Source organism: Spinacia oleracea, chromosome 1, assembly GCF_020520425.1.
Source record: "Spinacia oleracea cultivar Varoflay chromosome 1, BTI_SOV_V1, whole genome shotgun sequence".
In the NCBI taxonomy this organism is placed as follows: Eukaryota; Viridiplantae; Streptophyta; class Magnoliopsida; order Caryophyllales; family Amaranthaceae; genus Spinacia; species Spinacia oleracea.
In genome coordinates, this window is record NC_079487.1 from 90,079,623 (window position 1) to 90,100,975 (window position 21,353).

At 32.9% G+C, this 21,353-nt stretch overlaps 1 protein-coding gene and 1 long non-coding RNA gene across 2 annotated transcripts; one reads left to right on the forward strand and one right to left on the reverse strand.

Annotated features, from left to right (window-relative positions):
- Window positions 1-2,010: 2,010 nt before the first annotated feature.
- On the reverse strand, window positions 2,011-4,967 carry LOC110800868 (zinc finger protein WIP5-like). Its single transcript, XM_022006194.2, has 2 exons — window positions 4,067-4,967; window positions 2,011-2,573 (listed from the first exon to the last, which is right to left on the reverse strand). Exons 1-2 carry the CDS (start codon window positions 4,883-4,885, stop codon window positions 2,142-2,144), a joined length of 1,251 nt encoding a protein of 416 aa, XP_021861886.2. The 5' UTR covers window positions 4,886-4,967; the 3' UTR covers window positions 2,011-2,141.
- A 14,082-nt stretch (window positions 4,968-19,049) lies between these two features.
- LOC130466015 (uncharacterized) lies at window positions 19,050-20,528 on the forward strand. Its single transcript, XR_008926030.1, has 3 exons — window positions 19,050-19,159; window positions 19,685-19,730; window positions 19,845-20,528. It is a non-coding gene; the product is annotated as an uncharacterized lncRNA (long non-coding RNA).
- Window positions 20,529-21,353: the final 825 nt, after the last annotated feature.

Here is a 21,353-nt window from a genome sequence, read left to right on the forward strand (position 1 = left end):
GGTTAATTATTTTCAATGTCAATTTAATTCAATCCCCAAATCTTCTCCCCTTCTCCTGTAGCATTAATTCAAAATTTAACCTCACTAATAGACTTTTTGACTGATCCGTTTTGAAACGGTATGAGATTATAGGGTGCTTTAATTCGACATTTCTATTGTTTATTTTCATGCATGCAATTCAAGCTGTAATACCACCCCCCTTCCCCCTCTATCTTTCTCTAAGCACGTTGTTCTTGATTTTTCTTAAGCACATTGGAAGTATGTTGTTTATTTTTCTTGCTTAATTAGTTGCAATTCATTTTGCTGAGAAGAATAATCTTATAATGTATGGTTTCCATGCAAATGATTAAAGGTGGGTAAATCGTCATCGACATTTTGAAACTTTTAGGTGGGTTTTATTTGTATAATTTTGTTGTTAGGGGAACTTACAATTAGTTTTAGTTCTCCTATAAGAAAAGTTTTGTCAGTATAGAAAAAATAGTTAGACTTTGTTAAGTCTTTCCCTTAATTGGATAACATGAGTATAGTCGTAAACTGTTACAGGTTCAAATTTGTTTGATCTTTGTACAAATGATATGTTATTGGTGGTAATAAGTGATTTAAAGTGGCTCTATTTTTTCAGGGAAGATGAACATAAGCAGAAAAATGTAATGATTAAAAAGACAAGACTTCATATGTTAAAGTTTTAATTATTGTCATTTGGTTTAAACACCTTCTAACACCTACTTAAGAACAACATAACTTCTAAATTCCATTACCCGACCAACATATAACCAGTCCGTTCATCGAACGGGCCCAAAAACTAGTTATATTAATATTTCTCTCTTTCTTGTGGTCCCTACACTTACTCACATCATCTTTTTACTATAATAAATAATTCACACACTACCTCACTTTTATCTTATTTTAATATATAAACTCAATTCACTCTCCTAAAACTATGTACCGATCAAAGTGTATCTCTTTTTAAAATACGGAGGGAGTAGCTGAAACTGATAAGTTAGATGAAACTGGAAAAGTTGTAGTTGAAACTGATAAGGTGAAGAAACTAATAAGGTACCTGATCAGCTGAAATATTTAAAATAATTGTTTTAAATAAAAAAATTAAGGTAAAATACATGAAAATTGAAGGGCTTTAAATTGAAACGTTACTCAAAGTAACTTCTCAATTTAAGTCAATGAATTTTTATCCCGTACAATGCATGGATGGATGTTTTAATTTAAAATTTTACTTATATTGTCTATAGTATAGGAAACGGTACGAAATTTTGAAACAATAGAAAATGATGCATTTGGAGTGTGGAAAAATTGAATTTGGAATGTGAAACAAACGAATTAATTGTATGAGAAAAGCATTAAGGAGAAGATGAGAAAAAATAAGTCGTGGACCAAATAAAATATGGATTTACAAAAAATAATAAAAAATTAATGCGATGACACGTGGCGTCGTTGTGTTAAAAACTTTTGTTTTAAATATTAGCATAGATCAAGACTTTATATTCGTTTTGAGATGATTGACAAACCGTTCTAATCACTTAAGATAACTTAAAATTTCAGCACGTTATCTTTTAAGATGCCTAAATTGACGTGCCAAAAGCTTAAAAGATCGGGTTTAAAAATCCTTAAATCATGTCTTAAATGACATTGGAGCAAAACAAAAGGAATGGATGGAGAGGATCGGAGTATATGACAAAATAAATTATACTCCGTACCAGGAAAGATGAATTACCGGCCAATGCCTAACCCGGCCCTCACAGTGAATGAGGTGATGTACCATTATTATTCGTCATTTTCGTTGTATGGGTGGGTGTACAAATCATGTGAATATGTGATTGAATTTCATTTTAATGTTTTCTTAACGTTGCCAAATATGGTTTATCAATGTGACATCATAGTACAAAAATATAAGTAATCATAGTACAAAAATATAAGTAATCCTAATAAATAATAAAAACAAAAAAAAGGCAATCTGCGCAGCAATTAAGTAGCTAGAGCTAGAGCTAGAGCACGTTAACAAAGCCCGAATAACAACTTAATTATACAACATATACACAAAGTCATTAAGTTAACAATTGAAAAAGACAGCTGGTGGAAAACACGTACGGAGTACTACACTTATATCAATATTAACGAACTGTGAATCATAAGTTAGAATCAGCATCTGAAACATGAGCTTCATCAAAGCATTCTTCCAAGCCATTAGCACCAAAGGCAAAATGACCATGACCAAAGGCCTTAATGTGGTCTTTTAAAGACCTTTTGTGCTTAAAGTCGGAGCCACATACACAATACCATACCCTTCCACAGTTCTTTTCATGGGTTCTCCAGTCCCCTTTCACTGCAAATGCCTTGCCACATTTCCTGCACATGAAAGGCTTCACTCCGTGTTTTCTTTTGTAGTGTGTTTGCAGAGTTCTAAAATCCTTTAGAGGCCGTGCTCTTGGGTGCTCTATGTTGTGTTTGCATCCAGGAGCACAACAATAGCATGGGACTCTTAGCATCGGCGTTGGTTGGGTACCCTTCAGTGATTCTGGCCCTCTTCTGTATTGAGAACCATGCCCCCACATGTGCATCTATTTAATCAATTCAACAATATACACAATTAGCAACCACCTACATTAATCAAATTAATTAACTAAATTCTTTAAAATAATATGTTAGCAGGACTAGCTAACATGTGATCCAAGTATTCAGAAATTTCAATGTATAATAAGTGGATAAGTACCTAGTGCACAAGACTCCGCACTACAAAAAATTGTACCATTAACGATGGAAATTGAAATCTCGTCGCTAAAGGCCAATAATCGTTGATTAATGACGGGATTTTCCTATCATCAATCCATCATAAAAGGGGACCGTTGTTAATGGAAAATCTCGTCGTTAACCCGTCTTAAAAGACATTTGCGATGGTTTTTCCCTTCTTTGTTTGATTGTTAGCTCCGTCGCAAAAGGCTTTTGCGACGTGATACTTGACCCGTCGTAATTAGGTTGTTGTTAAAGATACAAGTTCTTGTAATCATAATACACAATATATTTTATCCATATATATATGCGTTGTAACAGCACTTGATACACTAACAACAAAGTACTCCGTACATGTGTACAACTTAATTTCAAGCCAGTCATAGAGATTTAGATGCTAGAACGTACATTATCTTAATTATAAAAGAAAAGAAGAAACAATTTATATGGAATTTCATATCATTAAACTATCATGATTTATTTGGAAGACTACAGACTTAATTCAAAAAATTTCAATTAGACAAGGACGTAACACTCAATTTTCAGAGGAAATTCATTTGTCACAAGCCGCATTTCTTGCATTTTGTCAATTAAACAACTTTCATGTAATCTAATTGTCGACAACCGTACAACATTATATTCCATAGGATGTTTCATATCAATATCAAATTCTCAAATTTCAGAAGAAAAGGAAAGTGGACAATTTTAAGAAGACTATCTTCCCAGTCGCCATTCTTATGAAATCTCTTATAATCTTTAAACCCATACATATATATATATATATATGAAAGTCACTTATTTATAACTGACACACTTGCTCATGCAATAGTTTAACCTTGAATAGATGCAATTATATACTTCCTCCGTCTTTTAATACTCGCAACGTTTGTTAGTTTCACGCATGCCAATGCATAACTTTGATAATTTATATCTTAAATTCTCTTTATGCAAAAATTATAAAAAGTTGATATTTTGAAAATTTACATTGAGACGATTCTAACAAGATCCCACATGACTATGTTTTATAAGTCCAAACGTTGCGAGTATTAAAAGACGGAGGAAGTATCAGTAAAAATTATAAAAGAATTAAAAAGATAATTCACACCGTAGATATTAACAACAGTGTTTATATATCCAAATCTATAAGAAAAAATATATTTTTTATCAAACAAGAAGGTGCATCTTAATTAAAGCCCAAGAAAAATTGACCCAAGATTAAAACATTTGAAAGAAACAAGATAGTGTAATTTGATGGGATTAAATTTAGGTTTAGGGTTTAAAAAACTTGAACCGAAAAAGGAAAAGAGGGGTTTATATGACATACCTGGAGATTATTATACCTGTTGAAGGTTTTGGAACAAAGAGGACAAGAAAATTGGGTAGGACCAATAAGTATCTGCGACGGGGTAGGTATCCAATATTGTAGTCCTACTCCTTGGGTTTGAATCTGGGTAGTCTGGTGGTCTAATTTAGGCGGAGAAAGAGGAAGAAGATCAACATCATCTGCATCTCCATCTGCATCTGAATTAGGGTAAACCACTGCCGAACACTCATCTTCCTTGTGTTCTGCACCTGCATCTGCATACGCATAAGAAGAAGAGGGCTGTGTGGGTAGCCCTATGCGAAGAGAAACTGTCATACTCTCGTCATCATCTGTTGTGCTTGTCATTGATAAATTAGGGCTCGAGCTGGACATCATCATTTGATGTTCTTGCTCACCACCATGGTGATGATGATGATGATGATGATGATGTTGATGATGTTGTTGTTGATGATGATGATGATGAGCATGAGTGACTCTTGTCGGCCCAATTAGGGTGTTGAGAAGAGGAAGAGCCTCTCTCTGAGGGGGTGAAGGGAATGAAAATTGTTGATGATGATATATGTTGTTGTTGGTGTTGTTGAAGATTATATCATTATTAGTATTAATATTAGCATTCAAGTCCAATAAGCCGCCACCATTATCAAATGGAGGAGGATAAGTAGAAGTAGTATCATTATTAAAGAGATAAGAAGAAGAAGAAGACGAATTAGGAAGTGCAGTAGTAGTAGTAGCAGCAGTAGAAGCATGAGAATGATGAAGAGGGATGAAGTTGAAGCATTTTGTGAAGATATTGGAGTTGCAGTAAGGTGGATCACTCATTTAATTAGCTTCTGAAATTTTATTATCTGAATAATACTAGATAGGTACCACAGTCCACAGGCGAGACAGCCCCAGTAATATAATTGTGACTCTATAAATACCCCATGTCATATGATTACTGTTATTTTATGATAAAGAAAAGATAAAAGAAAGAGTCTAGTGTATCATAAAAGGATAGATGAGGTGATAAAGATTGTGTGTGTGTGAGAGAGAGACAGTTTCTGTGCATGAGAGGGACAGAATGAAGAAAAAGGGTGGAGTAAATAAATGTAAAAGTGGACTGAAATACGTACTGTAGTAATCTTTCTGAGTCCTGAGAATGTAAAACAAAAGGGAAAGTTTTTACCCTCCTGAGCCCTGACTCCTTAGACTCAGCTCTCCTTCTCAGACTCCTGAATCCTGCTCAGAGCTCCCACAAGAAAACATATCATCACGATGCTCCTTATTAATAAACCAAATTAACACTAAACTATACTTACTTCGTAATATGTACTGCCTCAGACTCGGACTTAGTTTCACCTGTCTCAAATGATGATATGAGGGAACAGCGAGGCGGCATGCTGTGAATCTGTGATGTGTGAGCTAACACATTAGCGTCATTTCGTTAAAAATATCTACCATTTCTTTTAAAAAAAGAGTGTCATTTCATTAAAAAAAAATTACCTTTCGTTAAAAAGAGTATCATTTCGTTAAAAAAATACCATTTTAGACTTTGTTTGGTAGTGGGGATTTGGGAGAAAAGGAAATTGTTTATTGTAACAGCAAAAAAAATAATACAATTTTATTGTATTTTTTGCTGTTATATTTTTAAAAAACATCAAAACATCGGGTTTTTACTTCCTGGACGGTATGATGCTCAAATCTGACCCAGAAAACTCACTCATAAGGACTATGGTCTATGTATGTACTCCCTCCGTCCCAGAATACTTGACCTGTTTTCCTTATCGGGCCGTCCCTTAATACTTGACCTGTTTCTAAAAATGGAAATATTCTAACAATATTATATTATTTCTCACTCCACCCCTATTAACCCACCTACCCCCTACTCCATACAAAAAATAATTAAAAATTCAACCCTACTCTCCCCCAACCCCACATCTTAACCCACCTCCCACTAACTACATTAAAATAATACCCCACTATCAACTATTACCTATTAAATTAAATAATTCAATTCAAGTCCCTTAAACTCTGTGCCGGTCAAACCGGGTCGAGTATTCCGGGACGGAGGGAGTACTGTATTAGCTTAAGCAACTACTCCATTCGGCATTCACTCCAACAATTCACTCGGCCTCTGTGCTTACTGTTCCGTTTCCCCTCCCTACTACTCTACACTACGGATTACTCCTTAGTAGTCTAGTACTCGTACCCACTAGCTGCATTTCCTATAATTCTACGGATTTTGTTGGATCATTATTTTAGTTAAATTATGTAGATATCAACTAGTTTAGTTGGACTTGTTTAGGATGTACTTAAAATTTGTGATCTAAAATTTGTGGCTCTTTTTACACAAATTAATTTAGTTAAATTAATTACAAAAAGTAAAACGAGTAATGACATTAGTTCTAGAATGCGAGAAACAATACGTTGTTAATGCTTGATCATACAATCAAATGTTCCGTACTTAATAGCTTTCATTTTTATGTGGTTATTTACGATCATTGGATTACAAATAACATTTTCCGATTACAAAGGATAGTACTCTATGTACAATGGTACTATACGATATAATGAAATAAGCATTGTTATTGATGGTGTAGAAGGGTTAAGTGATTATGGGCCAGCTAGCTGCAGGCGACATCTTCCTGAATTTTAGCGTCTTCTTTGATGATTATGACTCGTGAGAAAGCTAAGGTCTTCAATTCTTTGTAAGGACAAACTAGTTTCGTGGTGCGCTGCCTGGTGCCCGGACTGTATCATTACAATTTAAGAAGATCGGTCAAGGGTAAAGACTAAAGAATATATACTCGCAGAAGCTAAATTATTTCAACAACAAAAACAGATTAAATACCTCCGTTTCAGAAAGTTCTTTACGCTTTCGAAAATGTGTCGAAAGTATAAAAACTTTGACCGTAAATTCTCACCATTATATACATCAAAACGTTACAAGTAAGATCTTGTTAGATTGGTCTCGAAATGTATTTTCAGAATATCAAATTTTTATAATTTTTTCACATACGAAATTGGATATATTAGTAGTTAAATATTGCATTGGAATTCGTGCAAATAGTAACTGTAAAGATCTTTTTGAAACGGAGGTAGCATGTACGTACACCTGAAATCGAATATTTTTTTTTTAGGGAAAACAAATTAACATTTATGATGTACTCCTAATTTCTAAATAATTTGACATATTTTAACTAAACAAGATTTCAACCTACATATATAGCTTTATTATATAACTTTGTCTATGGTAAAAAAAATTTAAAGAGTCAAAACGTCGTAAATAAAAAGATTGTGTACAATACATCAATATAAAATGTATTATTTTCGTTTTATAATGATATTTACATTTACTATTTGCATAAACATAGATAAATGTGATAAAGTGTGTAAAAGATGGATGACTATAATAACACAAATTTTTATTTAAAGGTGGTGTATAATAAATATTATATATCTGAGTAAAAGTTAAGGTAAAATGTTTAATAGTTATCTTGATATAATATAAAAGTTATCTATTTTTTAGGGATAAAATTTCCCGCTTTAATAAAATTACCTTTTAAGATCGCTAATAACATACTACCTCCGTTCTTATATGTTCTTTACGGTTACTATTTTCACGCGAATTAAGGTAAACGAGATGGTGAACAAGTGGGCAGTTATTTGGAGGTGGGTGAAAGCGACATCTTGTTTAAGTGGTAAAGTAAATGAGTAAAAATAATCAAAATATAGGGTATACTCCCTCTGTCCCGGAATACTTGAAACGGTTTGACTTTTTGCACTATTCACATAATTCACTTTGACCCTATTTTATTTCAAGTATATGAAAACAAATGTTAGTATATAATATATTGTTGGCTTCATCTTAATATATATTTTCAAAATATTAATTTTTTATAAGTTTTTATAATATGTAGTTAAAGATATTGGTGGTCAAAGTTGTACATTGTCAAGCGTGTCCAGTCGAAGCGTTGCGAGTATTCCGGGACGGAGGGAGTAATTATGCAAGTGGACCAATAAATGTTGCAAGTTGATGAATAAAAAAATCATAATAGAGAGTATAATTGTAAACATTGTATTCCAAAAATAGAATAAAGCATAAGTGTAAAGAACTTTCATGAACGGACTTAAACGGAAAGCGTAAAAAACTTTCAGGAACGGATAGCATAAAAGTAACTATATGTAACCTTTATCCATTAAAAAAAATCATAATATAAAAGTTAATCAAAGCATGTTAAGAATGACCAAATCTAGATAAAATTTTGTCCGATGTACCATAAATTTATTATACACTTTGTGCACGTACAATACCTTTTGATATAATAGATTATGGATATAGTAAGAGCTGGAAATGGTGGGAGAAGGTGGGTGTAAGAAAAAAATGAATTTTATAAAAAAAAAATGGGTGAAAGACGTATATTTTGTAGGGTAAGATAATACATTTTCATGTCCAAAAAAAACACTCCATATAAAACACAACTAGTGTGTGGCCCGGGCGTTGCCCCGGGTTTTGACTTTTATTCGGATTTATTTGTTTTAAATATGTGTCCATGTAGATGATGGGTCGTCATAGAATTATGGGGTTACACACAAGATTAGTGGCCGATTAACAACCTTCCCAAGCTGAAACTCCACGCTCTATTACCCTGAGTACATGTAATATGTTCTATAATTATTCAACCACTTACTCGTTATGACGTTCTATTACCCTAAGTTTTTTTTTTTTTTGAGATTTAATCTAGAAAAGTAATAACTATGCATTTATAAATTGAATAATCATTCCCTTTTTTTGCATTCACTTCTATTCAATTGGTTATTTATTATGAAAAGATCATAAATGTTTATATAGAATATATAACACAATTTGTAGTTGGTTAAGATGGTTGGATGTTGAACTTTTAACAAAGAGGTCTGGTGTTCGATCCTTGGTTACATGTTTTTTGGTTGTCAATGACATGTCATGATGCTGATTAGTGGTGACGTGGCGTAATAAGGAGAGATATACGTGACACGTATACGTTTTTAAGAACGCCTTTTAATATATTAGTATAGATATAAAGTATATACTACGTATATGTGATGAAACAAACTAAAATGAAAAGTGTCAAAATCAATATGAATTGAGGTAGTAGTATGTTACCCGGTTGGAACAAACTTTAGGAGGCCGGAGAGGCCCATATCAGATATTATGTGCCTCCAAACACATATCTGAGGGCACGGTGGTAATTGCACCATTATTTTGAAAATTTTTGAGTACCAATATTTGAGAAATGAACACCATTTTTGAACTTATGAGTACAATTTTTGAGCCTTTAAGTACCATTTTTGAACTTATGAGTACAATTTTTAAATTTTTGAGTATCATTTTTGAGCTTTTGAGTACCATTTTTGAACTTATTTTAATCTGATATGTTTTTGTCAAAACATATCTAAGATTGGAATATAGTTCCTCCAAACTTTAGGTCCCTTCTAAGAAATAAAAGTACTTTAAAATTTTAGTTTATGTGAAGTATTCCAATAAAAAAAATTATTCTATTCAAACTTCTCATTTTATTTACATTTGAACCACTACGATAATGCTCAATCTGCAATTCAAAGATTTTTTTTAGAAAAAAAAAAAAGTTAAGACACACACATAAGTTTAAAATAATTAATACTCTGTACCTCGTATTTTGTTGATAACATAGACCATGAAGGTTTGAACCAAAATGCATGTTTCTATAAGCTAAGGTCTAACTTACCAAGACAGCACGAGTGCGTAGTCGGATTAAGTGCAATGGAGTTCCCAAGTCCGGAAGTCCCAGGATTTTTCAAACATCTTTCTAGCTTTACTCGGACGTCTAACTAGACAACTTCATGAATCCCTAACCAAATATTGGTAAGTGAAAACACTTGCCTCTTGGAATCATGCATGTTTTTATTGAGACCAACAATTTTGTAATTTACCTAGCTTATACGTACTACTTTTTCCGTCTCTTTTTGTTCTTTACGTTGTTATGTTTTAGTGTTCTTTACATTTCTTTTTATATTATCACATAAATGTTTTAATATTCTATCAAAATTTGTGTCCAATGATTATTCTAACCAATTAAACTAATTGGGTTTTTAATCTCTAACATTTTTCCATTGGGACATTATTTTTTTTTCTCGTTTCCCATATCAGAATTTTGATAAAAGAACATTATAAATAAACGTTATGTGCCTTGTTTAAATAAAAAAAATAGAGGAATCTCAATTCACATTAATTACTCCCTCCGTCTCTTTTTGTTCTTTACGTTTGGTATTTTTCACGCGTTTTAACGATTAATTAATTTGCATCGAGATTCCTCAATTTTTTTATTTAAACTAGATAAATTACGTTTATTTATAATGTTTTCACTTTTATCAAAATTCTGATATTGGGAAATAGGAAAAATTTAATGTCACAATGGAAAAGAGTGAAAGATTAAATGACCTAATGGATTTAATTGGTTAAAATAATATTTGGATACAAATTTTGATAGAATACTAAGTCATTAATGTGATAATATAAAAGGAAATGTAAAGAAAATTTTGAAATACCCAAACAGGAAAACGTAAAGAACAAAAAGAGACGGAGGGAGTAGTAGTTAAAACGCGTGCAAAATACCAAATGTAAAGAACAAAAATAGACGGAGGGAGTACAATGCTTCGTAAGATCTAAAACATTTACCCATGGATCAGAGTTCCTCGAATCTAGGGTGTTTAGAGTTTGGTATGAACTGCACAAATCGTATACCAAATCGTATTTTAGCGGTTTGGTTTACGGTTTCTGAATTATGGTTTAGTTAGAGAATTATTTCAAACCGTAATTTATGGATTGGTTTGGTACGTTTTTGAAAGTTTGAAACCAAACCAAATCGCAAATCGTTTATGCATAATATGTACAATACGTTTTTTATTTGTTTTAAAAACTGATTTTTTGGTATTTACTACCTTAAAAATACACCACTTTTTGTATTTACTACTTTATAAAAAATTTATTTTAAATTACTACCTTAAAGTTTCAATTTTTTATTATTTACTACCACTTTACAGTTTTCTCATTTTAAAATTGAGATATCTCTTTCGTTTCTTAATCATTTTAAGTCATTTAAAATCAATTATTCTCATGTATGTGTAATAAGGATTCCACAGGGATCTTGCTTTTAATATTTTGTAAAAGGTAAAACGAATTAAATATTATATGTAAATTCTTAAAATATTTATGAATTACTCCAAACAAATTGTTTTAAAATTAGAAAACAGTAAAGTGGAAAATAATGAACTTTGAATCACTTTAGAAACTATTAAGAAACGAAATTCCTATAGAAAAAGGAAAATAATGAACTTTGAATCACTTTAAACTATTAAGAAACGAAAGAGATATGTTAATTTTAAAATTAGAAAACAGTAAAGTGGTAGTAAATAAAAAAAAAATTGGAACTTTAAGGTAGTAGTTTTAAATAAAATTTTCATAAGGTAGTTTTTTTTGAGGGAAATTTTTTTCATAAGGTGCTCCCTCCGTTTCTTTTTATTTCTTACGTTTAGACTTTTGCACATTTATTAATGTATAATAAATATTCTTTTTCTTTTTTATTAAAAAAATAAACCCAAGTAAAATCTCAATCCACTAATCATTACAACAACCAATAAGATTATTCTATTTATCAAAATGAACCAATAATGGAAAAGCACACAGATTGCTAACTTAACATACTTGGGAAATTGTAAAGAAATTTAATGAGTTGAAAAAATTGGACCAATTAAAATTAAAAGTTGGCACAAAAAATGACAATATAATAAATTTATAAAAGGAAATATTCTCCCACGTAACAAACATTGTGAAACACCCTAAAAGGAATATGTAACAAACAAAAAGAAACGGAGGGAGTAGTAAATACAAAGTAGTAAACTTGGTATGACTTGAGTAACATGTTTGTGCATATGTCTATGCCTTGGGTTATGATGGGGGATTTTAATAAAGTAACTTGTCAGTTAAAAAAAATTAGGAGGTCGCCCTATTAAACAAAAAAGAGTGGATAAATTTGATGTTGCAATGGATGCATGTGATATGTGTGATGTTGGATGTGTGGGTAATAAGTTCACATGGTCTAACAAAAGGAAGAAAACTCATATCTTTCAAAGGTTAGATAGGGCGTGCACATGGGTTAATAGGCATTGGCTGAATATGTTTCCTAATACTGATGTTCATACCCTAACCAGAGACTCCTCTGAACACAATCCAATTAAACTGCTTGCTAATCCAATTGTTGCCCTATCTTCACATTGCAACCAGTTTTAAAGTGGAACCATTGTGGTATTCTCAACCGGGTTTTTCAAACATGGTGGATTCTAATTGGAATGTAGATAATTCTTAATTTGCTTCTAAACTTAATCAAATCAGTAAAATTATCTCTTATTGGGTTAAGGACAATATTAGTAATATCTTCAAAAAAAAAGGAAATTTATCTCTGCTAGGCTAAGTGGTGTTCAAAAAGTCCTAGAAACTAGACCTTCATGTAGGCATCTTCTTGAACTAAATGAGCTTCTATCTATTGAGTTGAACCTCATTTATGAGCAAGAAGAGGCATTTTGGATGGCTAGAGCTAGCTAGGTCTAATTGAATTAAGTAAGGGATCATAATACTAGCTTCTTCCCAAAATCTGTGATTGTTAGGAGGGGGAGAAATAAAAGCACCACCCTTAATTCTGATATTGGTCAAGTCATTGAGGGCAATGCCCTTGTCCCCCCCACTCCCCCATATTGTCAAATACTTTTCTGAATTGTTTACTTCTGAGTTGAATGTCCTTTTCCGCCCTAATCACCACTAGGGATGGCAACGGGTAGGATCTGGACCGGATCCTCTAGGATCCAGATCCAGACCCGTTTTTTAGGCAAGGATCCAGATCCTACCCGGATCCGCTGGGTAATTAAATTGAGGATCCAGATCCAGATCCGACGGATCCTACGGATCCGGGTCCAAAACGGATCCAAAACGGATCCTAACTTATTTTTTCATCAAACGAAACTAATTTTCATTTTAACCTTAAAACATAGTTTAATAAAACTTCAATAACAAAGCTATTTTTCCATACAAGCATTTACTAAAATAAAATTTAACAAATCCAACATAAATAATACTAAAAGTTCAAAAACTTCAATAATACTACAAGTTTTAAGTCTTTACTTTTATATTTTTATATATTTTTTTTATAAAAACGGGTAAACGGATCTGGATCCGGGTAATGACTTGGGACCCGATCCAGATCCGTTTTTAAAACCAAGGATCCATATCCTACCCGGATCCGTCGGGTCCAAAAATTGAGGATCCAGATCCGTTGAAAACGGATCTGGATCCACGGATCCGGGTCGGGTCCATTACCCACTGCCATCCCTAATCACCACTACCTGAATACCATTTTCATTCTTCCTTGGCTGAGGTCAATAGGGAAGTCATTGATCTAGGTTTGTTTAAAGCCCCTGACATAGATGATCTTCATGCTCATTTTTATGAAACTCGCTAGGGAATTGTGTGGAGTGACTTGTGTAAATTTGCTACTTCTGTCTTTCAATCTAGATCATATCCTGAATATGTGAATGATACCACTAGTTGTCTAATTCCCAAAGCAGACCACCCTGAGACAGTTAAGCTATTTAGGCCAATTAGTATGTGTAACGCTAACTATAAATTATGTCTAAATTCTAGTTTAATAGAATTAGACCCCACTTGGGGATTTGATCTCTGCTCATTAGAATAGTTTCCCCCCCCTAGGAGAGGGTGTCAGACCAATTACATTGCCGCCTCTAAAATCTCACACTCTACAAAATCTAGGAAAGAGAAGTTTTGTTGGTTTTCCCTCAAGATAAATTTAGAAAAAAGCCTATATATGATAGACTTGGATGGAGCTTCATTAGATTATGCCTTGTTAGAAAAGGATTTGATATAAATTCTTGTGATCTGATTCTGGATTGTATTGTCACTCATTCAACCTCCATCATAATCAATGTCAAATTAAGCTTCCACTTCCTTCCAAACATCTAGAGGAATTAGGCAAAGGGATCTTGTATCCCGGCCCCCTATGTTTTCATTATCTGCATGGAATACCTAGCTGATTTGATCTCAAAATCTTCTAATGGGGGTAATTGAAAACCATTATATCTGAAAATGAATGGCATACCAATCATCTATCTCATGTTTGTTGATAACCTTATTTTGTTTAGTGATACCTCTACCAGAATCCTCTAAGGTATGAAAGATGTCCTGTCCAATTTTTGGGATTGTTCTGGTCAGATAATGAACAATAGCAAGAGAAAACTTTACTTCCCAATACCTGCCCCCAAAAAAAACCAAAAAGACACCTTATGTAGCTCCCCCAATAATGTTGAGGGCAGTCTTGATCTGGGTACTTAATTATTTGATATTCCCTTTAACTGACAAAAGACCAACTAAAGCTCAAACTGTCCACGTATGTAGAAAAATCAATGGGAAGTTGGCTTCCTGGAAAGCCAAGTGTCTATCTAAATCTGGTAGATTAGTGCTTATAAGGTCTTCTCTCACTGCCATTGTTAGCTATTCTACGCAAGCTAGTCCTCCTCCTGCCTAAGAGTACTCTTTCTGAAATTGACCAAATATCTGCCATATTCCTTTGGGATTCTATTCCTGATTAGAAAAGAACTCACCTAATCTCCTGGCTTAAGGTCTGTGATGATCCCTCTGTGGGGGACTTAGTGTGAGATCTGCTCTCATCATGAACTAAGTCTTGATGACCAAGTTATGTTGAAAGTGTATCCCGGTCCATATATAATCTAGCCATTTACTTGGTAAAAGAAAAGTACATTGGCAATAGAAAACCATGCTTCCTTCAAAATTGGCTTTCATATATGGGAAAATGTGGGCAAAGACTAGGATTAACTATACCATAAGGTCTGGCCTATAGGGCTTAATAAGGTGTTATAAGGTCATATAAGTTAAATAAGGTTCTATTAGGTCTTATAACTAAAATACAGTCATATAAGGTCCTATAAGATCCGACCTATAAATTCAGATAAGTTCAGAAATTGTCAATTCAGATAAGTTCAGATAATTACAGGTCCAATAAGTTGAAAAGAACACACCCAATATTGAAGAAAACAAGGCCTTAGAGTAGGTATTTGGAGAAAATGTCCCAACAGTATTGATTGGAGGTTGTTTTTTCGCATATCAGATATGTGTGGAAACACACATATCAACTAAAAGACAAATAGCTAAAAGACAAAAAAGGAAGTACCATTCATGTTAAAAAAAAAAGTACCATTCTTAAAAAAAGTATCATTCTGTAAAAAAAAAGTATCATTTTTGTTTTAAAAAGTACCCTTTAATTTCTTTTTTGTCATTTTTCCTATTTTGTCTTTTGTTCTGATATGTATTTGCCCATTAATATTTGATATGCGCTTGTACTTCCTCGTATTGATTGGCCATATTAATTGGAAGTAAATACTGTAGTTGAGAAAAAAACACAAGCAGCCAGTAGTCACAGAGGAAGTCAGGGACAATTAAGAAGAACAACCCTAATGATAGAAATACTCGGGGACAATTAAGAAGAACAATTATAGTGTAGCTAGCTTGTCATATCACATGATTGCTCATTTCCTCGATCTGATATGACTAATTTGTGCTGTTTTTATACTCCTACTTAGCTTCTGTAAGGAATGTCATTTATAGTATAAAACCCTGGTCAAACACTTGCACTCTACCCTTGTATCTTTCCTTACCTCTTGTTTTTTTTGATGAATAGGGAGTATTTTTGTGGTAATTCATACTGTATACGTATAGACCCTACGGAGTACTCCGTATTAAACTTTGTTTACCAAGTGTAAATCAAGTTTCGAAAGTAAAATAATTTATAATTCTGTATTATACTAATGTTGAAAATAAGAGTATTTTAAGTTATTTAAAGGTGAACGTTAAATATTTTAAGAATTGGCTTATGTAGTACGGCGTGCTTTGTATAATAGAGATAAAGTAAATATACAGTATGTATTTTTTTTTGGTATTACTTGTATATTTCTAAAATTTAAGTTATTTATTGCACCTCATGTTAATCTTATTGATTTAAATTAGCAAAATTACAAAGCAAATAGAATTTGAAATTGATGGTAAGGGGCCAAACTTAAAGTGGTACAGTAAGAGCACAGAAGAGGCAAAGAGGTGGAGATCGAGTGTGCATAAGACAAAGAGGTGGAGATGGGGTATCTGAAGCAAAATTAAAGTAGAATGTGACAAATTATGTTTTATTTCTAGGAAAATTAGTAATAATAATAATAATACTGGAGTACAAATATGAAAGTGCATGGTGATGATTTGAAGTCACTGTTCACATAAACACCGGACGTCACCTGATAACGATCTTCATCTTCTCTCTCCCGCCCTGCTTTATAGCCGATAGAGACTTCCCATCTTTTTTTTAACAACGACTACTTGTTATTCCTGCTCCTTCCTTATTCATTTTAGAATTCATTTTAGAATTCGATAAAATAATGATGTAAGTAGGGTAATTGATAATAAAAAATATAAAAAAAAAGTGGGGGTAAAAATAAAAATAAATAAAACTATTTATAATTTAAGTGGATTCATATAAAAGTAAAAAATAATAAATAATTGCGAATTGACTTTAAAAGGTATCAAAAATAGAATCGTGACTCCCAAAAATAATATGATCGAAGTATTAAATGTGACTCCTTAAAAAATATGGAGAGAATACCTGCTTATACTTTTTCTCCGACTTTTTTTTTGTTTTTGTATTTTTTTCTTATAAATCTTGTTGTGAGATGGAGCATTCGTAAAAGAATCAAAGTAGAAAGATTAAAAAGATACAGATGGACAATGTGCGTCGACGTCTAGAGCATATTAAACATTTCCTCCATAAAAAATACAGTTAGACTGACATGTAATTTTAAGAGAGTGAGTTGAATTTGTCTCCGTTATATAAGAGAAGAAGGGAGGAACATTTCGGTAATCCCACTTTTGGTGTCCCCAATCAAAAAAAACTAAATTACCCTCCACAATTCACAATTTAATTCAATTAAAAAATACTCCATCAGTATTTATTTAAGGGATACACTTGTCTTTTCCGGCCGTATTTATTTAAGAGATACACTTGTCATTTTTAGTAACTTATCAACCCCACCATCTAATTAAATAATACATCTAGTTTACCCTATGACCAACCATCCTATTAAACAAATAATTTCATAAACCCACCCCACCTCCCACCCTCCAAAATGACATGGTCCCCCACTTGATTAATTATTAAAATATCTATCCAACCTCACTTGCTTAATTATTTTATTTCATTCAATTCTTCTTCTTAACACTCGTGTCCGGCTAAATGTATCTCTTAAATAAATACGGAGGGAGCACTTATTTAATGATTTAAAAATTGTAGCGACTTAGCGTTATGGCTAGAAGTTTTCTCGCGCATATAATCAGCGTGATATACTGATACTACCTCCGTTCCTAAATGATCTTTACGGTTACTATTTGCACGGTAATTAAGGAATTATGGTGAACATGTGATGGTGGGGTAACAAATAGAAAATGAGTGGCTATAAATTGTCCAACAATGTGAGTGGGTGGAAACTAATATTAAAGTATTGTGAGTGGGTAAGTTATGGTGGGCCAAATAAGAGTAAAAATAGAATAAAGTAGGATTGTAAAGAACTTTCAGGAACGGACTAAAACGGAAAGCGTAAAGAACTTTTAGGAACGGAGGTAGTATATTAGTATATATCAGCGTGATTTATGATATTCCATTAACACTAACTAAGAAAGAATATTTCTTTCTTTGATTAAAACAAGGAAATAAGGAGTATCTTCTCTATTATATAAGCTAGCTCCTGAGGGCATTATTGTAAATTAACTTTTCGTGTCCACTTGCAAAAAGACAATAATACCCTCATTATGTTGTTTACCGGGCTTGCTGAGCATTCTTTTCTAGGGTTATTCGTTTATCCCATCTCTCTCCTCTCACTTGCCTCTCTCCCGCCTCTCTCCTCCCTCTCACTTTTCTCTCTCCTCTCACGTTCCTTATGTGAGACCTCCCCCCCGAAGCTAGAACTCCGGCGAAATCTCAATAATGGCTAGATGCTATCAAACGCCTAGATGCTATCGAAGAATCCGACGTTGAACACTTCCCACTGTATTCTCTCTCCTTCCTCAATTAGAGCCTAATCCTCCCCAATTCTTTTCAATTTTTTATCGGTAATTTGATTTTGATTTCGAATTTTTTTAGTGAAATCGAATACGAAGAGAAAGTGGAATCTAATTCGGAGAGTGGAATCCGCTTGGGCGTTGGAAAGAGACGCGAAGAAGCAGAAGAAGGCGAAGGAAGCATCGGCGCAGAATTTTCCTCTTCAAGACCATGTAATTTTACTAATTTTTGCTATTTTTTTAATTAATTAATGTATTTTTTTGTATAATTTTGAGTTTTTTTTTTTTTTTTGAGTAATTTGATTTTGATTTTTATTGCTGGGGGAATAAATTATTTACCAGGATCACCAGCTGGGGTTAAGTTTAAATTCCTGATGTGAAATTTTTTGTGTTTGATTTTTTTTGTTTACAGAAGCTGAAAAGTAGCGCAGATTTTGATTAACCCAACTTCTAGGTATAATTTCAATCTCTTAAAGAAAGGTATTTATTTATTTGGTTAATATTCCTTTTTGTGAGTTTTTTCATGAATTTGATGATAAATTGTGTTGGTATATCAGTGAATTGAATGTAAAGTATAAACATTATTGTATTTAGAACTATTCAAAACAACCAGACAATTGATCTTGATGTACGGGTTTTAATATAAAGTCAAGAAAATAAAATATAGGTTATTAGATTCTACAGTATAGACAATTCGAGACCTTTAAACTGAAAAACAAAACATCATAAGTATTTCCTGATTCAAAAGTTCATTCCTTCTCTGTTTTTTACTAAAAAACAAACTTTTAACTCTCTTTCATTCCTTCTCTGATGGAGAAATTTCAGTAATTTGGGTTGATTTGGATCATGATGGTCGGATTAGTGGTGCCGAAGCCGTCGCTTTTTTTCAAGGATCTGGCTTGAATCAACAAGTTCTTGCCCAGGTTTTGCTCCTTTTCACTACTACCTTTTTCAGGTTTTTGTGTATGTGTATTTTTATGAGTGTTAAATTTTGTTTGGTAGAATTTCTTTTGGGTTTTGATTGTTAATTGATATAGAATTTTATCAAATTTGCCTGAGAATTTGGGAAACTTCCAGGATTTAAAATATGATCCAAATTTTTTGTTTTATGAATATTTTGGAATTTAATGGATAACTATGAGTTCGTCAAACATGGAGTAATCTGATCTGGGGTTTGGTGGAGTTTGGTTGAGTTTCCCAAGTTGAGTTTCCCAGTTTCCCAACTTGAGTTCCCAATTTCTTATTAGTTTCCCAACTGGTTAGATGATAATTAGTCTAGAAATGATTAAAATGTGTCTCGGATGGATTCTATGATCCAGGGGAGAAAGGAGAAGCTTGAGGATATATTTATGTAATACTGATACAAAGATCACAATGTGTTTACATAACATTAGTTTTAGCTGACTGACCACAATGTATGTTCTGATCGTTTATTTTTGTTGTCAAAGGGAGATGAAGATGGAAGATCAGAGAATTAAAGTTGAGAAGAGAGGGGTAAGTGTAGTATTTCTTGGTAACACACACTATTGTTGGTTTTGAGTTATCATTTGCGTAATTCAATTTATGTTGTGGAACTTTGTATCTTAGTTGCTTTCCTTTAAGGTGTAGCTGGATACATTTGCTGAACTGTTGAAGAAGGGAAGGTAAAAACTTGATGGATGTTGAGGAGCTTCTATACTGTTGGAGGAATCTGAAAAGTCCGGTTTTCGTGGATTTGGTAAGTAGGTTTTATGGAGAGTTATGCAGGGACCTGTTTTCTTCTTCTGGAGAGACCTAAAGCCAGCAGACCAGTATCTCATCAGAATGACAAACATTACATTTAGTATTCTTCTCAAATTCATCTCTTGATTTTCTATGTGTCTCTCTCTTCTGTTGCAAGTAAGAATCCTTAAAAGGTCTATTGTTGTTATGTATGCCGTTTTACACATTTGTAATCTGATGGCATACACATTTTAGAGATCTTTTTTGTTGGTTACTAAAGCAACAATGTGTTGCATTGCAAAGAGATTCTAGCTGTCAAGTTGGATGACTGTTGCTCCAAGTTTGTGCTCTAATTTTTTAGTAGCAACAAACATAATGGTTGGTACAGAAGAAGCATATAGTATATGAAAAATTCTTAGGTAAGATGAAAGTGACACCAAGTTTGAGTTCATGGGATCCCACCTCCCTGAAGCTTTTCTAGACGTGTGCCCCAATATTGTAGACCACCCCTCTCCTATGCGGAGGAGCTTCAATTTCCCCTGACTTTCCTCCACTGCCTACAAAACTCGCAAACAACGTTGCAAGTAAACAATTTTAAGAAGGGTTCATTTATATACTTCACAGGAATTATTTTTTCTTTAGATGATCGAACTTTGTATTTTATTTTATATTTTAAATTAAAACTTTGTTTTAGCGGAAAAGAAAAACTCGATTATAATCTAAATAAAAACTTAAAAAGTATCTTTGTAAAAAAAGCAAGTTAATTAGTGAATAAATTATATTATTCACTCTCCAATATACTCCGTACAACATTTGTAGTTTTTAATTTACGAGTTTGTTACTGATTTTGATAAGGATATTATGATAGAGTCAGTAACTGGTCAATTGAGTTATATCAAATATATTGCCGGTTATTATGACCCACTACAGTATCCTCTACTATTTCCTTATGGTACGTACGGCTGAGATTTAAACGGTCAAAGTTCGACTGGTAAAAGTCGACATGCCGGGTACACGTTTCAGGTACATATTTCTAATAAATCTTTTTGTGCGTCTTATCCTTAAAATCTTATACTTATATCTTTCTGACCAGAACAAGTATTTTGTGTTATAGACGCAACAACATCTTGATTCTCTAACCTTGAGAGGCAGTTGCCTACTCCAACAATGTGTTTTCGGTAACTGTGTCAAAATGCAAGCCAATAACTTGAGGTGGATTGCACTCAACCAATATAAGATAATTGCTGATTTATACAAGGGTTCAGAGAATTCTTTAAATGTTGGAGAGCATAACTGAAATTCTGATTTTTCGTTGAGATATCTTAGTTGTAACAAAATAATTTTAACTTTAATTCATACTTTCGCATGCATCACGTGCATAAAAGACTGAGATTTGATAATGTTGTGTATGTTCTT